This window comes from Nyctereutes procyonoides, unplaced genomic scaffold (genome assembly GCF_905146905.1).
Source record: "Nyctereutes procyonoides isolate TBG_1078 unplaced genomic scaffold, NYPRO_anot_genome, whole genome shotgun sequence".
Taxonomy (NCBI): Eukaryota; Metazoa; Chordata; class Mammalia; order Carnivora; family Canidae; genus Nyctereutes; species Nyctereutes procyonoides.
In genome coordinates, this window is record NW_026575146.1 from 30,379,644 (window position 1) to 30,396,563 (window position 16,920).

The 16,920-nt window shown below is 50.3% G+C and overlaps 1 protein-coding gene across 8 annotated transcripts in view; it reads left to right on the forward strand.

Annotated features, from left to right (window-relative positions):
• Positions 1 to 1,107: 1,107 nt before the first annotated feature.
• Positions 1,108 to 16,920, forward strand: part of TPD52L1 (TPD52 like 1) — a 116,707-nt gene continuing 100,894 nt past the window's right edge. For all 8 annotated transcript variants that reach the window (XM_055310457.1, XM_055310451.1, XM_055310459.1 and 5 more), the window contains exon 1: positions 1,108 to 1,215. In XM_055310457.1, the coding sequence (XP_055166432.1) occupies positions 1,197 to 1,215 (19 nt within the window). In that variant the 5' untranslated portion in view covers positions 1,108 to 1,196. The remainder of the gene's footprint in view (positions 1,216 to 16,920) is intronic.

A 16,920-nucleotide genomic window follows, 5' to 3' on the forward strand; every position in this document is an offset into this window, starting at 1 on the left:
AGAAAATACGCACGGCCTTAATGCTTAGTATGTGCGGACTCCACATCTGTGGATTTGCCTCATGATTAAGATTCATTGGTGACAGTAAGATCCGTGCAGAGCTTTCACGGCCTGCCACAGGCCTGGGCCGCACAGCCGCCAGCTGGGGCCACGCAGGGCAGAGCCCTCCCTTGCTTCAGCCCCACGGCGCACAGGCCACAGGCACACCGTTTTTTGGTGCTTTTATGGGGGGAGTGAGCTGATTTTGCTGTTTGAAAAATGGCTCCTGTGAAATGCTGTTCAGTTAAATCAGCTTAATAGGTTTCCCTGGGGGGTCAGTTCTTTTTTTTTTTTCTCTTTCTCTATATATATTCAAAGATTTTATTTATTTATTCATGAGACACACACAGAGAGAGAGAGGGGGGCAGGGACACAGGCAGAGGGAGAAGCAGGCTCCACGCAGGGAGCCCCATGCGGGACTCGATCCCGGGACCCCGGGGTCACGCCCTGGGCCGAGGGCAGCTCAAGCACTGAGGCACCCGCGGATCCCGGGGGTCGGTTCTAACGCGTGGCCTGCGCCCCGAGCCCGCGGGTCCGCGGAACATGGACAAGGGCGCTCTGAGCAGAAGCCGCGGAAGACAAGGTTCCGTGTTGGTCGCTGGACACAAACGGGGCGCGGCGGGTCCCAGGAGCCAGACGCGGTCTGTCCTACCGGGAGTGACAGCTCAGGGCTGTAAAGACACGGTTCCTGCTCCCACCCGGGGCGGGGGTGCCCGGGGCGCGGGGGGAGCAAAGTGCCAAGGGTGCGGGGGGGGGGTGCGGGGGCAGCGTGGGGGGAGCAGGAGGCGCGGGGGGTGCCCGGGGCGCGGGGAAGGTGGGGGTGCCCGGGCCTCGGGCGGCGCGGGGTGCCCCGGGCGCGGGGTCGCGGGCGCGCACCTGCAGGGCTGAGCGCGGCTGGGCCCGAGTGGGCGCGGGCGGTGTCGCGCGCGGAGCGGCCGGCAGGTGGCGCCGAGCTCCCCGCGTGGCCGGGCGGCGGGCTGGGCGCCGGGGAACCGCCGGGCCGGCCCCCACCGGGTCCACGCGGGCGCCCGCGAGCGCGCAGGGGGAGGGCGGGGGCGGGGGCGGGCGGGCGCGGCGGGGCCAGCTGCTCCCTGGGCTCGGGCGCCGCCGCCGGCTCCTCGGGAAGCGCCCGCGCCGCGGACTCGGAGGCGGCCACGATGGAGGCGCAGGCTCGAGGTGAGTGTCCCCGCGCCCGCAACTCCGCGCCGGCCCGCGCCCCGCGCCCCGGGCTGGGGGCGACCCGGGGCCCCGCTGGCAGAGCGCGCCCGGCCTCGCGGCCCCGGGACCTGTTGTGCGGCGTCCGGGGTCGGCGACGGGGCCCCGGCCTCGGGGGGGGGGGCGGGGGGAGCGGGGGAGCGTCCCGGCCCAAGTTGGCTGGAGGCTCCGCGGAGACCCGGGGTCCCCCCGTACCCCGGGGTCCTACCCGCCCGGGGTCCCCCTCCGCGCCGAGGTCCTCTCTGCCCCCCAGGTTCCCCCCCCCGCCCCGAGGTCGTCCCCCTCCGCCCTGGGGTCCCCCTCCGCCCCGGGATCGCCCCCCCTGCCCCGAGGTCGCCCCAGGGCCCTCCCCGCCCCGGGGTCCCCCCTCCGCCCTTGGGTCGCCCCCCCCCCGCCCCGGGGTACCCCCCGCCCCGAGGTCGCCCCCTCCGCCCCGGGGTCCCCCCCTCCCGCCCCGAGGCCGCCCCCCCGCCCCGAGGCCGCCCCCCCCCGCCCCGAGGCCGCCCCCTCCGCCCCGAGGCCGCCCCCCCCGCCCCGAGGCCGCCCCCTCCGCCCCGGGGTCACCGGCACTGCCCCCGCCTCCGCCCCGCGCCGCCGCGAGGGTCGCCCGCCGCCGACCTCCGAGTGAGAGCCGCGTGGGCCGGGATTGCCCAGGTCGGGGTCCCCCCCGCGCCCCGGGGTCGCTGCAGCAGCCAGAGGCGGCGGCGGGGGGGGCAGCCCCGCGGCACCAGCCCGGAAGCCCCCGCGGGCCTGTGGGAGGAGGGGGCAGGTGCAGAGAGGGGCACAGGTGGGCGGACTGCGGCTGCGGGCGCGAGACGGCCACTGGGGGGCCCGCGGCGGACCCGGGCCGAGGCCGCCCCTCGGGCCGGAGACCCTCAGCGCCGCGCCGCCCGCACCGCGAGCCGTTCTGCGAAGGCTCTTAAAAGAAGTAAAAGCCCATTTACAAAATAAAAAAAATAAAAAAATAAATAAAGGCAAGAGAGGTTCGGGATCCTCTGTGCTTCGCCCTCTAGGGGCGGAAGCTTCCTGAATGGGAAGGACTTGGCGGGGCCCGGACCTGGGCCTGGAGCCACCCAACAGGTTTGCTGCCAGGATTGCAGTTGCCTGAACAGGACGAACCATCCGGAACCATCCCGAACCATCCCGAACCATCCCGGCTTGTTCCATCAGCCAAGTTCCTGCGCACAGAGCTGCCGCTTCCAGGACCCTCCCCCTCCATCCCCCCTCCATCCCCTCCTCCATCCCCCCTCCAATCCCCTCCATCCCCCCCTCCATCCCCCTCCATCCCCCACCCCCCCAGGAAGGGAGAATTCAACCCGGGGTGGGGGTGGGTGGGGGGCTGTGGATCAAGTTGAGGCAGCGGCGGGGCTGGAGCCCTTCAGTCCTGAGCTGAAGCAGGTGCAATAACCCTGGGGCTTGCAGCCTGCCCCACACATTAGAATGAGTTGCAGAGTGTCCATCGGGGATCAGTCACTTGCGGATCTCCGGGGCCTGGGCGCCCGATTCGAGGCCTCCCGGGTCATCGGTTCTATACTGAGGTTGGAGACAGCGAGGCTGCAGGTGGGACCTGCTGGTGTCATGGGGTGGCTCGCCTTTGGAGGTTGACTTAACACATATTCCAGCGCTTTCTCTGCTTTTGCCGAGTCCTGAGCTGGGGAGAGCAAACACAGACTTGACTCCTGCTTCCTGAGGTTTATAGAAGAGGAAGTGACCGCCGTGAACTTGATAGTTATTGATAAATAAAATGTCAGGTGGCCGCGGTGTCAATGCCAGGGAGGCGGCGCGTGGCTCAGTGAGAGCCTGAGTCTGGCCCAGTGGGTGAGCATCAAAACAGCGAAGATGGTTTACTTTGCCCTCAAAGTGTCTGTTCTTTGGGCTTCACGCTGGTTGAGTGGCTTCGGCCCTGGGGTCCCATGAGGTTCTCAGGCCCCTTTTCCGAGGGGAAGCCAGCAGGGTGCGGGAATTCCTGGTGCCACCAGGTAGGCGGGGTACATGCGGGGAGTGCCCCACTCCCACTCAAAGCCTGCCACTTACCCACCTCCCCATTTATCTGTCCCCTACCCCCTCGGCCACTCTTCCCTTCCCCTTAGGAGTGGGTGGGATCTGAGTGGGTGGGGAGCCCAAGTTTTAAAGGGCAAGTGAAGTTGCCTAGGGAGATTTGGGCTAGGGTGATGGGCAGCCAGGAGGAGGAGAAAGAACAGATTTAAGAAAGACTTAGGGAGAAAAATCAGGTAACTTGGAACAGTTATGTAGGATGACGGTACCAAGGCTGACTCTGATTCTCTACTTTTACAATCAGATGGATGATATTTGCCTCTTAAGTCCTCATTTTCCCTGTACTTGGAGTTCTTCATTTTCAGCCTTTTTTTTTTTTTTTTGCGGGGGGGGGGGGTCATTTAAGAAGTAGACCTATTAGGTTCTTTGAGAAAACTTTTCACAAAATGGTTTATGCGGAGGGGAAAATGTTCTTACCACTTGGCACGTGTTTCTGGCCAAATGAATTGCCTCTTAGATTCAAAGAGACTCCTATGGTTTCCTAAGTGCAAGTTTCTATCATCGGCACGGTTTATTTTAGAATTATCCAGTGTGGGAGTGGCTTGTTTTGTTGCCTCCTGACCCAGGAAAAAGCAAAATTGAGTGAGATTGAGTTGGCACTACTCCTGGGATGTTCCCTAGTACTTTCCAGAAGACCGCATGGTTTGTACGCATAGCCCGATAAGTGCAGCAGCAGGTTCTTTCAGAAACTTTTCCATGAGTGAAATTCTGCAAATATGTTCTTAAGACTTTGTAAAATAATAGATTACTTCCAGCAAAATAAGAAGACATTCTCGGAAGTTGACAGAACAGAAAACATAAGAGGCAGGGCTATGCACCGAATGATTCTCTATGAGAAGTTCCTGAGGGACAATGTGGAATGAGGAGCCCACAGGAGGCCACCATTCCCAGTTGCTTTCCTGGCAGGAGAGAATTTTGCATTAATAAACTTGGTATATTAGAAACTTTGGTTAGGAATGTGGCATTTTTGCGAAACCTTGTGGTAATCCTTTGAAATAAAAATTCCTGATCTTTTTAGACTACTGTTCAGTATTCCATTAGGAATAGGAAATAGGAAATAACTTTGTGTGTGTCTTTCTTAGTGTCTTTAATGTGAAAAGGAAAATTTTCTGTCCACTTAACACTGATCTATATTTAGATTAATAATTGTGTTAGTTTCGGGGCACCCAGGTGACTCAGTTGCTTTAGCGTCCGACTTCATTTCAGCTCAGGTCATGATCTCAGGGCTGTGAGGTTCTCTCCCTCTTCTGCCCCCTCTCTCTCTAAAAAATGACTTTTAAAAAATTGTATAAGTTTCCTGTGACCGCTCTACCAAATTACTACAAATGTAGTGGCTTAAAACAATAGAAATTTATTCTCAACCGTTCTGAGGGCTGAAGTCCAAGATCACTACCACTGCACCACAGTTAAACTGTCAGCAGGGCTTTGCTCCTCTGGAAGCTCTAAGAATGGATTCCTTGCGTCTTCCAGGTTCTGGTGGCTTCCCGTGTTCCTCGGCCACATCTCTGCAGCCTCGGCCTTGGGGGACTCATTGCCTTCTCTATCAGATCTCCCTCTGTCTTTTATAAGAGTGCTTGTGATTCATTTAGAGCCCACCTGGGTAATCCAGGAGACTCTCCATATCCCAAGATCTTAAATAATCACCTCTGCAAAGACCCCTTTCCCACGTGAAGTAACATTTACGGGCTCCGAGGATTGGGACCTGATACCTTTGGCGGGGGGGGGGGGGGGGAGTCATTATTCAGCCTACTACAGTAACATTTTTTTATAGTCAGTCTACTGAGGAAGATTCTCAGAAATCTGTAAATGATGTAAAGTTATAAATGTCAGAGTAATCTGACCTGTTTGCAAGTTCCATTCAAGCGACAACGTCTTGTGTAACTTGGTTCACAGGACATTTATTTACACTCACCTCATTCCAGCAGGAATGTGTGGCAGTTCCTACACGTATAAAAGACACAGCGAGATCATGGAAATTAGGAACAGGTGAATGACAATAAGGATCAGAACAGAAAATGAGGCAAGGAACGAAGCCGTAGAAAACTGAGTACACTTATATCAGTTTTCTTAAGATTGCATGAAAAACAAAGTCTTGCTTTATAAACAAAGTAAGTTATTTTGTTAGAAAACAATAGAATAATCCCTCTTCTCTGTGCCAAATGGCAACAGGTTAAGTCTCTTAGGTTGGAGGGATCAGCTTACTCAGGGAAAAGATTTGTTTAGTGTATTTCAGGGACAATAATCATAAACCTCAAACTATGCAAGGTAGGTGTTACATCTTTTGATTTATGATTTTTTTAAAAAAGATTTTTATTTATTTATTCATGAGAGATACAGAGAGAGAGAGAGAGAGAGAGGAGGGAGAGGCTCCATGCAGGGAGTCCAAATCGGGACTCGATCCCAGGACCCTGGGATCACGCCCTGAGCCAAAGGCAGATGCTCAACCACTGAGCCCCCCAGTTTCCCCTAAATAAAAATTTTAAAATAGGTAGTATTGTATTCATTATTAAAGTCAGTCATTTGCAGCATATCTTATACTGTTATTTTAATTAAAATTCTTATAAAATCAAATCATAGAAATGATAATTATAGTATATTGGAACCTTTTTCACATCGTCTACCCAAATATACTTCTTGTTTTCTTAAAACTTTGGGTGGCCAGATCTGAGAAGTTGCTTGAAAAAAACGTGAACGCAAGAGAGTCCATTTTTGTGACCTGTGACAAGGTTTGTTACTTAGTGAGATGCAGTAAATAATAAGTAAGTGCTTCGGCAAATATTGATTTGTTAAACATTTCAACAAGCATTTATTGATTACTGTAGTAATTGCAAATACTGGGCAAGCACTTACTACTGAGAGGCAACAGGGGATGGTGGTTAAGATTCCAGAATCAGAGCAAACTGCCCTTAATTTTGTCATTGTCGCTTATCATGAATATGACCCTGAACAAGTTGCTAGGTCTCTCTGGGCCTTGGTTCCCATGCATTAAGTGAGAATAATAATAGTGCCTCTATGTTAGGACTGTATGGAGGATTTAAGGAGCGAATACCTGCAAGATGCTTAAAACAGCTCCCGGCCCAGGCTAAGTACCATATAAATGTTGGCTGTTGCTCTTAGTGGCATATACCAGGCGCTTTGCGTGCGTTACCTTGTTGAATTCCTACAGGAACACCGTGGGATAGATACCATTACGTTGAGCTCCTCTTGTAGAAGGGAAACTAAAGGCAGAAAAAATTAAGTGTGGAAGGAAAAATTCAACTCCAGGTCTGCGTGAGTCCAGAGCATGAGCTTCACCACCTCACCATTACACCGGCTCCGCAGTTACGTCCTGGACAGCATATGCCAGCGGAAGACAAAGATGAATTTGTCATCTTTCCCGGGAGGATAGCTCAGAAGAGCCATCCCCATGGGTAATGCACACAGAACTGATAAGCTTACATATTCCCATCCCAATGGGATTTTTTTCGAATACTAGACTGCTGAATACTAGAACTCATTCACATTGCGGGGCGACAATAACTGTAATATTTTAGTGGGGTTCTTTTTTTTAAGATTTTATTTATTTACTCATGAGAGACACAGAGAGAAAAGCAGAGCCACAGGCAGAGGGAGAAGCAGGCTCCCTGCAGGGAGCCCGATGCGGGACTCGATCCCAGGACCCTGGGATCACGGCCTGAGCCCAAGGCAGACGCTCAACCGCTGAGCCACCCAGGTGCCCCAATGGGATTCCTTTTTTTAACGCCAGATGCCATGTTATACGCTAAAAGACTGTGTTATTTAATGAATAAAATGAAATCCTGAGGAAGATGGTGTTCTTTTCATTTTGCAAGTAAGGACGCTGAATGACAGAGGAGTTACTCAACTTTCTCCAGTTCGTACAGCTTGGATGTGTTAGAGCCCGGATTTGAAATCTGGAAGTTTGACTTCATACACTGGGATTTTAACCACTGTTCCGTGCTACCTCCTTAAATTGGCACGCGTGAGCAGTCAGTGTGCAGAGTTACAAATAATAGATTTTGCTTCATATTCATACAGTCTGTGGGGGGGGGTGTTAAAGGGCAGGATTTAATGGCACTGCCCACATATGGGCAGGATCTAGGTCTGAAAGAATAGGACCAGAATTCCTGAGGTCTGCAAGTGTAAGCCCCATAGGGGCACCTGGGTGGCTCAGTGCTTGAGCATCTGCGTTTGGCCCAGGGCATGATCCCGGGGTTCTGGGATCGAGTCTTGCATCAGCTCCTGCATGGAGCCTGCTTCTCCCTCTGCCTGTGTCTCTGCCTCTCTATTTCTCTGTGTCTCTCATGAATAAATAAATAAATATTTTTAAAAAAATATAATATGGCCAGCTGGGAGTGGGGGGTGGGGTGGGGTGGTGATGTGCTCATCTATCAACAAGTTGCTGTTTTCGTTCTGTTTTCAAGATGAATTCTCTTAAGTCGCGAGCCATGTGGTTCTTAGAACCACTATAGAATTTTAATTACTAGCTGCAAGGAAAAGCCAGTTCAAAGGTGGGACAGTTCATATATGATACTGCCCTTGGTGTTCCTTCATATCGGTGATCTCAGGACTGTAGAACAAATAAAAGATGTTAGGATGTGCATTTCATTTCCAGAAAGTAGGATGTTGGCTGAAAGGACTAAGCTCAATGAGTACCCCAAAAAGTAAGGCTCTTTCTAGTCTCATGAGTATTGTAATTCTGTGTTAGCATGAATATGTTTCATTTATTTAGCTGTCTCCCAAGCATATTAGTGCAATACCTACCTTAACCAGGTACCTGGTAGGGAAAAAGGAAGAATCGGTGGGTTTGTCCTTGAGCTACCGTAGCGATTTCGATGCTAATTTTTTGTGGTCTAAAGTGGCAAAAAGAGGGCATCAGCCTCAGTCCTCCCCCTGGCTTGCTCTCCATGTATGCAGATGTTCACTATTCCTGCGAGTCTGGACTGTCCCCAACACCCTGAAGCCACCTCTTCGATTTACTGAGGATTCAGTAAAGAACACGTAAAGGGTGATCCCAGACTGTGGATGTTCAAGCCCGTCATTTTACCTTTCGTTGGAATATTTAAGAAATGCAGTGCAATGTATTTAAGATGTGTGTATTAAATCAAGAGTCATCCTTAATGCACCAGGGAAGGCAGCGAAACATATTAAATGAATCTGAGTTGGCTAAAAGAAAGCTGTGGGTCCTCAAGGAAGGATAAATTTTAGATGGTTTCTCACAACACGAGTCGTTTACAAGTGTTGCATTTTGACGCAGAGGAAATGAAATCCCAAAATACAACCATAAATCTTCAAGGATACCCTTCCGTCGCCAACATCTCGCTTCATTCTTGAAAGACAAAAATCTGGCTCTTCGCTATTAGTGCTACGGCCAGATAACATGCCACACACTGAAAATGTATGCGTATGTTATGCTTCCTCTCCAAATTTACCTGCGGTTATTTGCACCCTACAAAGTACATTTTTCTGATGTGTATCTAACATAAAGAATCCTGCAACCCCTTGGAAACGGCAAAATGCATTTTTCTTACCATGAGACATTTATTTTGTCGGTCACCAGCAAGTGCCTCGTGAAGGACCCTGGAACGTGAAGCAGATTCATTCAAAAGAAAAAGTTTGGGTGGTGGGAGGGGATCTCTTCAAATCTCTTTGATTTCAGAGTCTCAACCCATCAGATATTTGTTTTTTTCTCTGATTTTCCCTCTTGTACACGAATGAGCTGAAAGGAGCAATAATGAGAGCTGAAAAGAAACTTGCCTGTTTTCCAACATGTTGGCTTCCAAGGGGGATTCATTTCTACATGAAGCCCTCCCAGAAAGATGGGGTCCCCTTACTTAAAAGAATTAGAGCAGGCTGCGAGCAAAGTGCAGTCCTTGGTCCCTGTTATTCCATTTTTGATACCCAGGGCCCCACCTGGAAGTTTCAACACATCCATGCTTCCTGCAAGGTTTATTTCAAAAGATTGGAAGACTTTTACAAGGACTTATCGCTTCTGCACATTTTTCCCAGTCCAGGAAGCACGTTACTGGCAAGGAAAATACCTATTAATTGTGGGCCCACTGTGTACCAGGCAGGGTTCCAGTCATTGAAGAGATGCTCGCTGCACGGATTCCCAGAGTCCGCTGTCGATGACACTGTCCCTGAAAGAGGGAGGGAAGCATATGGTGAGGATGAGGGCTTGCATTTGTTTTTTTGTTTTCCCCCAACCGTGACAGTTTAGAGCATGTGAGGAAATAAGAACACACAATCAGAAATTTTTTGAAATGGGATCTTGCGATTTTGAAAAATCTGCATGCAGAAGATGTGAGGCTTAGGGCCTACCTGCGGGAAGGTGGGTGGTTACATCCTGGCAACACTCCACACGTGCACTTGACAAGATTCCTTTTGCACTTTGGAGAAGAGCTTGGCCCCTCTGGCCAGAAACTTGTGTTTGTAGGCACCAGAGAGGAAGGCCTCGCATTTACTAATAAATAGTCTAATACATTTGAAAAGCAAGTATTGTATAGAAAAAAAAGAAAGTGAGGTGGATTGGGTAAACAGTAAGCAGATGCCAAACGGATACCTGGAAAGAGATTCAGATATACATTCGAAAAGTATTGGGGTCACAGTATTGCCAGCAGTTCCCCCACTTAACTTCTTATGGGTATTGATGATGCCAGGTCGTCGAGCACAGTGGTCAAGAAAGAATTTTATGGTGCACGAAGGTGCTTTCATCGTAGCACAGGACGGGACGTGGGCGAGGAGTGGCCGATTGCATGCTTTAGAGTCGGGAGAGAGAACGGGTCTCTAAGGGGATTTCTCCCCATCGAAGAGGAGCTCTAGGGTCCCGAAGTCTGGACCTATGTCGAGCTAAAGTGGCTTGTAGTCCTCGCTGGCGAAACAACATCACGAAGGCGGCCGTGGGTTCCATGAGGGGTGTCCCGCTCAGCCTGTCGCAGGGGTTCGTCAGTGGGCTGCAGGTTGTGAGGAAATTTAATTTTCGAGACATTCCTCTTGCCTTTGTCCTCCTCGTCGGTGATGTTACGGGGTTGCTGCCTTCAGGGAAGAGTTCCGAGCCGATCACAGATCAGTGGTGTCCAGCACCTACCCTTTATTATCTTGCTATTGACGTGAGATGTTGGAGTCTGGGAGCCCACAATCGAGAAGGAACTCTTGAGACGTCTTTGTTGCCAAAAAAAGAAAAAAAAAAAGGTTTTATTAATGCACAGAGATGGGAAGTGCACCACCCCTGCACTGGGTTGGTGAGGAGTGGCTGATTTTATACTCTCAAGTTGGAAGGGAGCAGGGATAGTGTCTCTAAGGACTTTGGAAGTGGGTTTCCAGGGCCTGGAGGGGTCTCGTTTTCTCTAGTAAACTCTTAAGTCGTGAGACCCTTCAGATGTGTGTCAATGGGCTGGGTGCTTGGGGGAGGCGATTGCTAACAGCATCTCTTGGGGGTGGGGTGGGTAGAGATAAAGGAAGTTTCCAAAGAGATTTTCATACGTTGAAGGAGACGCCCAGGGTCTTGGAGGTTGGCCTAACGTCAGGCTAAGGTTGTCATTTGCCTCTGGCCAGGTGTTAAGGTGCAGGCAGTTGAGTCCCTGGAGGAAGGCCACGCTGCCTGTCCCAAATACTTGTCAACAGGCGCTAAGTTGTAAGGAAGTTTAATTTTTTCCCTTTTTGCCTTTGTTCTACATATCACTATCCCCCCAATCTTATGATTAGGTCCAGATACAACTTTTGATGACCTTTGCTCACGGAGGCCGTTATAAAAGAAAATTCAACCGAGCAAATTTGAAGGTGTAAGTGGCTGTTTCCAACACTTCATGAATTAGGCTGTATCCCAGTTAGCGAGTAGAGAGGGGCTCCGAGGGGCTGTGTAAAAGCCTTTGGAAGGCTTTTATAGACATAAGGGGGGGGGGGGCGGAGGAAAAAGGACATTTCGAGCAAAGAGTGGATCGGTTCAGGCAAGGTCACCTTCCCCATCTGTGGGGGTCGGAAGAGGTCCATCGGGCGATTACCCCACTCACGTTGACGTGTAACTCCAGACTAACTGGTTAAAGGTTATATTGGGGGAAGAGGCTGAAAATGCAATTTAGGTGAGGTAGTAAGTCCTGACGTGCTGGTGTGGGGCTTGGTGAAAGCAACTTCATTGGCGTTGTCTCTCTTTTTTAACAAGGGTAAAAATGCATTTACATTTGTCTTCATCCCACATTTTATGAACTTAGAGTTAAATATGCTTGTTTGCAATGATCCAGGAATTCACGACATGTACAGGTATGAAACCTACCTTCCTGTGGACATCTGAGCTCTGGGAAAGAAAGAACTTGGTGCCAGTGTCCTGTTTGATTCATGAGGGCCTCGATGTCCTCTGCTTTCCGGCAATGCCCTGTGCCTGACGCCGCGGACCTGGACTGTGTCCTCCTTACGTCTTTGTCTCTTCTCCTTGTCCCTTTTCCAAGGCTGAGGGAAGATAAATATTTTAGATTAATGTAATGGGACCTATTATATTTGATGGAGGCATGATGGTCCCATAATAACTTTGAATTTGGGTTCCAGTTGAGTTGAAGAAAGAGAAAATCAGCTCTCCCTCTTTTTAAAAACAAAATCAGTTTTGATTTATCTTTCCTTTTTTAAGATTTTTATTTATTTATCTGACAGAGCACAAGCAGGGGGAGCAGCAGGCAGAGGGAGAGGGAGAAGCAGGCTCCCGACCGAGCAGGGACCCCAACTCAGGGCTGGATCCCAGGACCCCAGCCTTGTGACTGAACCAAAGGCAGACATTTAACTGACCCCGGTCACCCAGGCGCCCCTTATCTTTTTTAAAAATTATTTATTTGTTTGAGAGAGAGAGCACGGGTGCACACGTGTGCCAGTGTGAGCAGGGGAAGAAGCAGCGAGGAGGGAGACAGAGAGGAAAGATCCTCGAGCCCAAGACTGGGCCCGATCCCAGGACCCTGAGATCGGGGCCTGAGCTGAAACCAAAAGTCACTCCACAGACTGAGCCAACCCAGGTGCCCCAGTTAGCTCTCCCTCTTAAAAAAAAAGAAAAAAAAAATCCAGTGATCACTTCTCAGTCCTCATCTTAGTTGACCTACCAGCACCACTTTGCATAGATGCCCCCTGCTTCTCCTTGAAGCGCTTTGTTCTCTTGGGTTCCAGGGCATCCATCGACCCCCTTCCTACTGCTGCCCCCAAGCCCAGTCTCAGTCTCCTTTGTGTTTCTGTCTGTACTTCCCTCCCTTGTGAGCTCTTCAGGACTCACACTTCTAAACTCCATCCAGACACTACCAGCTCCCAAACTTCTTTCTGATTTCCCTCAACCTCAGACTACCCACTTGATACGTCCGCGTGAGCCTAACAAGTATCTGGACCTTACATGACTGACACTGAACTTCTGGTCTCCTTCCTCCAACATATTGTTGGTTCTCCCAAGGTTATCCCTTGTCCATGGATGGCAACTGTGTGTCAAAGGCAGAAGCCCAAAGCCCAAGAGGTTTTTGTTTTGGGGGAAGGGGGTGTTCTGATTGTAGCCCATCCAGTCTGTCTTGCCAGTTCCAATTCCAAATAGTTGAACAGTTTCCCACCCCTCTGCCGACATTGCCATGGCCCAGGCCACCATCACCTCTCATCTGGTTTCCATAAGAGTTTCCTAGTTGATCTCCCTGCTTTGGCCCTGGCCTGTCTCTCCAGTCCATTCCCAACATGGTAACCAGAGGCATCCTCCCAAAACCTTTGGTCCCATGCCCTTCCTCCCTCGGAAACCCTGTGATAACTCCTCATTTTGTTCAGAATAACGAGCAGAGTCCTCCCATTGGCTGGAAGGAGGGCTACTTCGTGATCTAGATTTCCCTTCCTCCCCCGGTTACTTCCCTGAGCGCAGGTCCCAGCGCCTGCCTTGGTATTTCCCTTTGCTTGGTCTTCAGCGCCTCTTAATTTACTGATCCATCTGCCTCAAAAACTCCTCCTCAGACACCGTGCTGACTTGCGTGCTCCTCTTCTGGCCAGCACCTGGCCCCTGGACCCCTGTTGTCAGGAGACAGTTCTCCATAGCTTGCTCAAGGTTCTGCACCGCTGGTCCTCTGAGCAAAGGCATTAACAGCTAATTTTCTCTGCACGGTCTTTGCAGGGATGTTTTGCGTAGCAGGCAGCCTCGGAGAGCAGAGGCTGTCTCCCGAGGGGCAGATTGATTTACCGTCCAGGGTACTAAGGATCAAGTCCGTGTCTCGGGACCAGGAGTTGGGCAGACTTGCTAGCAGCCACTGTATGAAACCAGGGCCTCCTAATCTCAGTGTTACCTTCCCGAAACACACCCCGCCGTGTAAACAGGCAACACCTGACCCCCATCCTGTCACCCTTCTGGAATTAGGGCTCAAGGAGCTGATGCAGCGATGTTACTATGGCTACTGCTGTGGCTGTGAGTAATTGTCTCTTTCCTGTGATCCAGGCGTCTTGGGTCTTCTGCCAAGATCTGTGAAAACTGGCAGGCCCATTTCCTTGCTTGTGCAAGTAGGGGAAAATCTGACCCTTCATAATCCTTGACCCCTGTCCTGAGCCATTAGTTCTAGAGGGTCCTGTTGTAGCCTTCGTCTGTCTGAGCCTTGCTGAGTATGTCCATAGGCCCACCTAGAACCCATGCTTCCTCTTCTAGACCGTACTCTGGATACCTGGGCCCCCAGAATTCTCTGTGCAAAGAGCCCTCCGTGTTGTGCCACCAGGCTTGCATGTGCCTTCCATGGGCAGACCACGCTGTCAGTATGTACATTCGTAATCCTGAGGGACTGGGAGATGGTGGTGGGAGGGGCTTGGACATGCAAACTGGGGTACAGGGTCTTAAAGTGTGATCCCTTGACCAGCACCATCCCTTTTACCTGGGAACTTGTTAGAAATGCAAATTCCCACCCTAGACCTACTACATTAGAAACCTGGGGGTAGGACCCTCTGTGTTTTAGCATACCCTCCAGATGATTTAGCATACCCTCCAGATGATTCTGATGCACACTCCTCAATACCGGTTCCGTTGCTAACTCACTGGACTAGGCCATCCACATGCCTTTGCATAAAGGGTCTTTATGGTGGACAGACCCTCAGATAACCCCAGGACTTCTAACTTCTGGTATTCCCACCCGTGTCTAATCCTTCCCCCTAGATTTCAGACAGGACCTGTGACTTGCTTCTAGCCGATAGGACATGACAGACGTGATGGCATGATACCCTCCTCGCTCATGTTATTTTAATAAGACTTGGTTGGGCAGACTGGAGGCAAGACTCTTCTTGTGTGTTGATGAACTAAGTAGCCGTGCATTAAGCTTCTGTTCCTTGAAGCAAGTTTGCTCCCATTTCAATGGGGAAAGTTTGCAATCATCAACGTTTTTAATCTCAAATGTCAATCCCTGAAATTTTACTCCTGGAGCTTGGTACTTTGCATTTAGTCAGTGACTGTGTACTTCTCCAGGCTGAAGAGGGCCTGTGGTCCATGACGGGGAAGCCAAGAGGAATAAGCTAGATGCAAGGAAAAGAAAGGCTCTGTCATAGAAAGGGACCCTAGGCCACAAGGATTGGGATTCGTGTCCCGTTTCAGTCACTCCTTAGGTACGTGCTCTTGGCCTCCCTCATATCTCCACTAGCTGGCTCCTCCACTAAGTGGTGGAGGTGGTGGCCGCTCCTTGGGCTTTGGGATGACCAGACACAATGCAAGTGAGACGGTAGGGTGACAGGTGAATGAGCCCCAGTCCTTCCTCTGCGAGCTGACCGTCCTATTTTTGTTGTAGTAATTAGGTGTCGTACCTTTCATGCATTCTTTTCCCGGAAAACTCTCTGGATTTTTGTACACCACCTACCACAAAGTTAAAAATAGCCTGCCGGAGCTTCGGAGAGATGAGTAGGTTGGAGATAGAAATAACTATACAAAGTTGATAGAATCCGGACATCTGGCCCACGTGTGAAATTGTTTTCTGAAGGAAGCATCAGTTTTGCCCCCCAGAGTGCACTGACGGATGATAAATATTTTAAATGGTTGCTCTTTGGGTCCTTCTGCATTTACTTGGATGAAAGGTTAATGATGCACGTAGCCAACCTTCAAAGCAACATTTGTTGTTTGGACACAATCTGAGGATGAAGAGGTTAAAAAAATTTTTTTTTTATCTTCCCCTTGCTTCTTTCGTAACAATTTAATAAATCTTTGGAGAAGATGCTGCAGAACTCGTCTGCTCAGTTAGCAGATCTTATTTCTGGTGTCTGGTAGCTGGAAGGCCGTGGCCTGCAGCACAGGAGCCGGAGGAGCGCGGAGCGTGGACACGGGCGTGCGCGCTGCAAGGCAGCGCTGAAAAAACCCTGGTGTCTGTTGCTTAGCAGCGTGGGGTTTGAGATGTCTCCATCTTCTGCAAAGCTTCTAATGACAACTGTAGATTTCTGCTCTTGCTATTTTAATGTTTAAAAAAAGGCACAAATGAAAACTTGCAGTATACATATGTGTGTGTATATATTTACACATATAATATATAATAATAGTAATAATAATAATTTGAGGAGGTGCTGCTGACCCAAGATTTTCAACTGCACTGAAAACTGCACTTGTGAACGTGGCCCATTACCATCTCCTTTACTTTGCCTTATTTTTCTTTGTAGCGCTGTGGCCTTTTATATTATGCATGATTCTTTTCTTTTTCTCCCAATGAGCATTAAGTTCTGTGCAGTCAGAGACTTCGACTATGGTCTTTATGGCCATATCACCAGTGTCTAGAAAAGGACTCATTCGTGGATGGCGCTACATAAATACTTAGGGGGAAACAATGAATGAATGGTGTTGAGTAAATGCCATCATATGTGACCCTGGCAGGTGGAGATGGGGGGGAGGTGAATATTATAAATGTTGTTTTATAAGAAATTAATGTTTAAAAATTTTTTTAAAGATTTTATGTATTTATTCATGAGAGACCCAGAGAGAGGCAGAGACACAGGCAGAGGGAGAAGCAGGCTTCCAATGGGGAGCTCCATGGGGGACTTGATTCCAGGACCCGGGATCACGCCCTGAGCCCAAGACAGATGCTCAACCACTGAGCCACCCAGGCACCCCAGAAATTAATGTTTGTTTTTTTTTAAATTGTATTTTAACTTCTCATCAAAGCTCCCCAAATGCAAGAAGTGCTAGGGCGATAATAAGAGGTCTCAGTACTGCTCCAAGGTCAGCATCATTCCTGATGGTGAAATCTTGGAGATGATACTGAACCTTGGGAGTTGGGCTGTGCCAACCTAAATACGGAAGCTGGGATAGAGCTAAGTTGCACGTCTTAAGGAAAGGGGAGTGAGGGGGATCTGCAGGGGATCAGGGGAACTTGGGGGCACAGGGTGGAAGGGGCACACAGAAACTGAATCCTTCAGGGTCAAAGAGAGAGAGAGAGAGAGAGAGAGAGAGAGAGAGAGAGACCGTGGGAGGGAAGGAGATGCCTGAGGGCCGAGGGGGAGAGACTTGGAACCAGAGCTGCTGCCTCTAATGATGTTTGCCCAGGAGAAGCTATAAATCCCCACCTGGCTTCCCCTGTGATGTCTTTAGTGAATTCTGCATTGCTCATTCAAATTTTCTGTGTAAATAAGACTTTTGTTGTGGGACAGCTCAAAAGAAAAGAGGTCACTGGA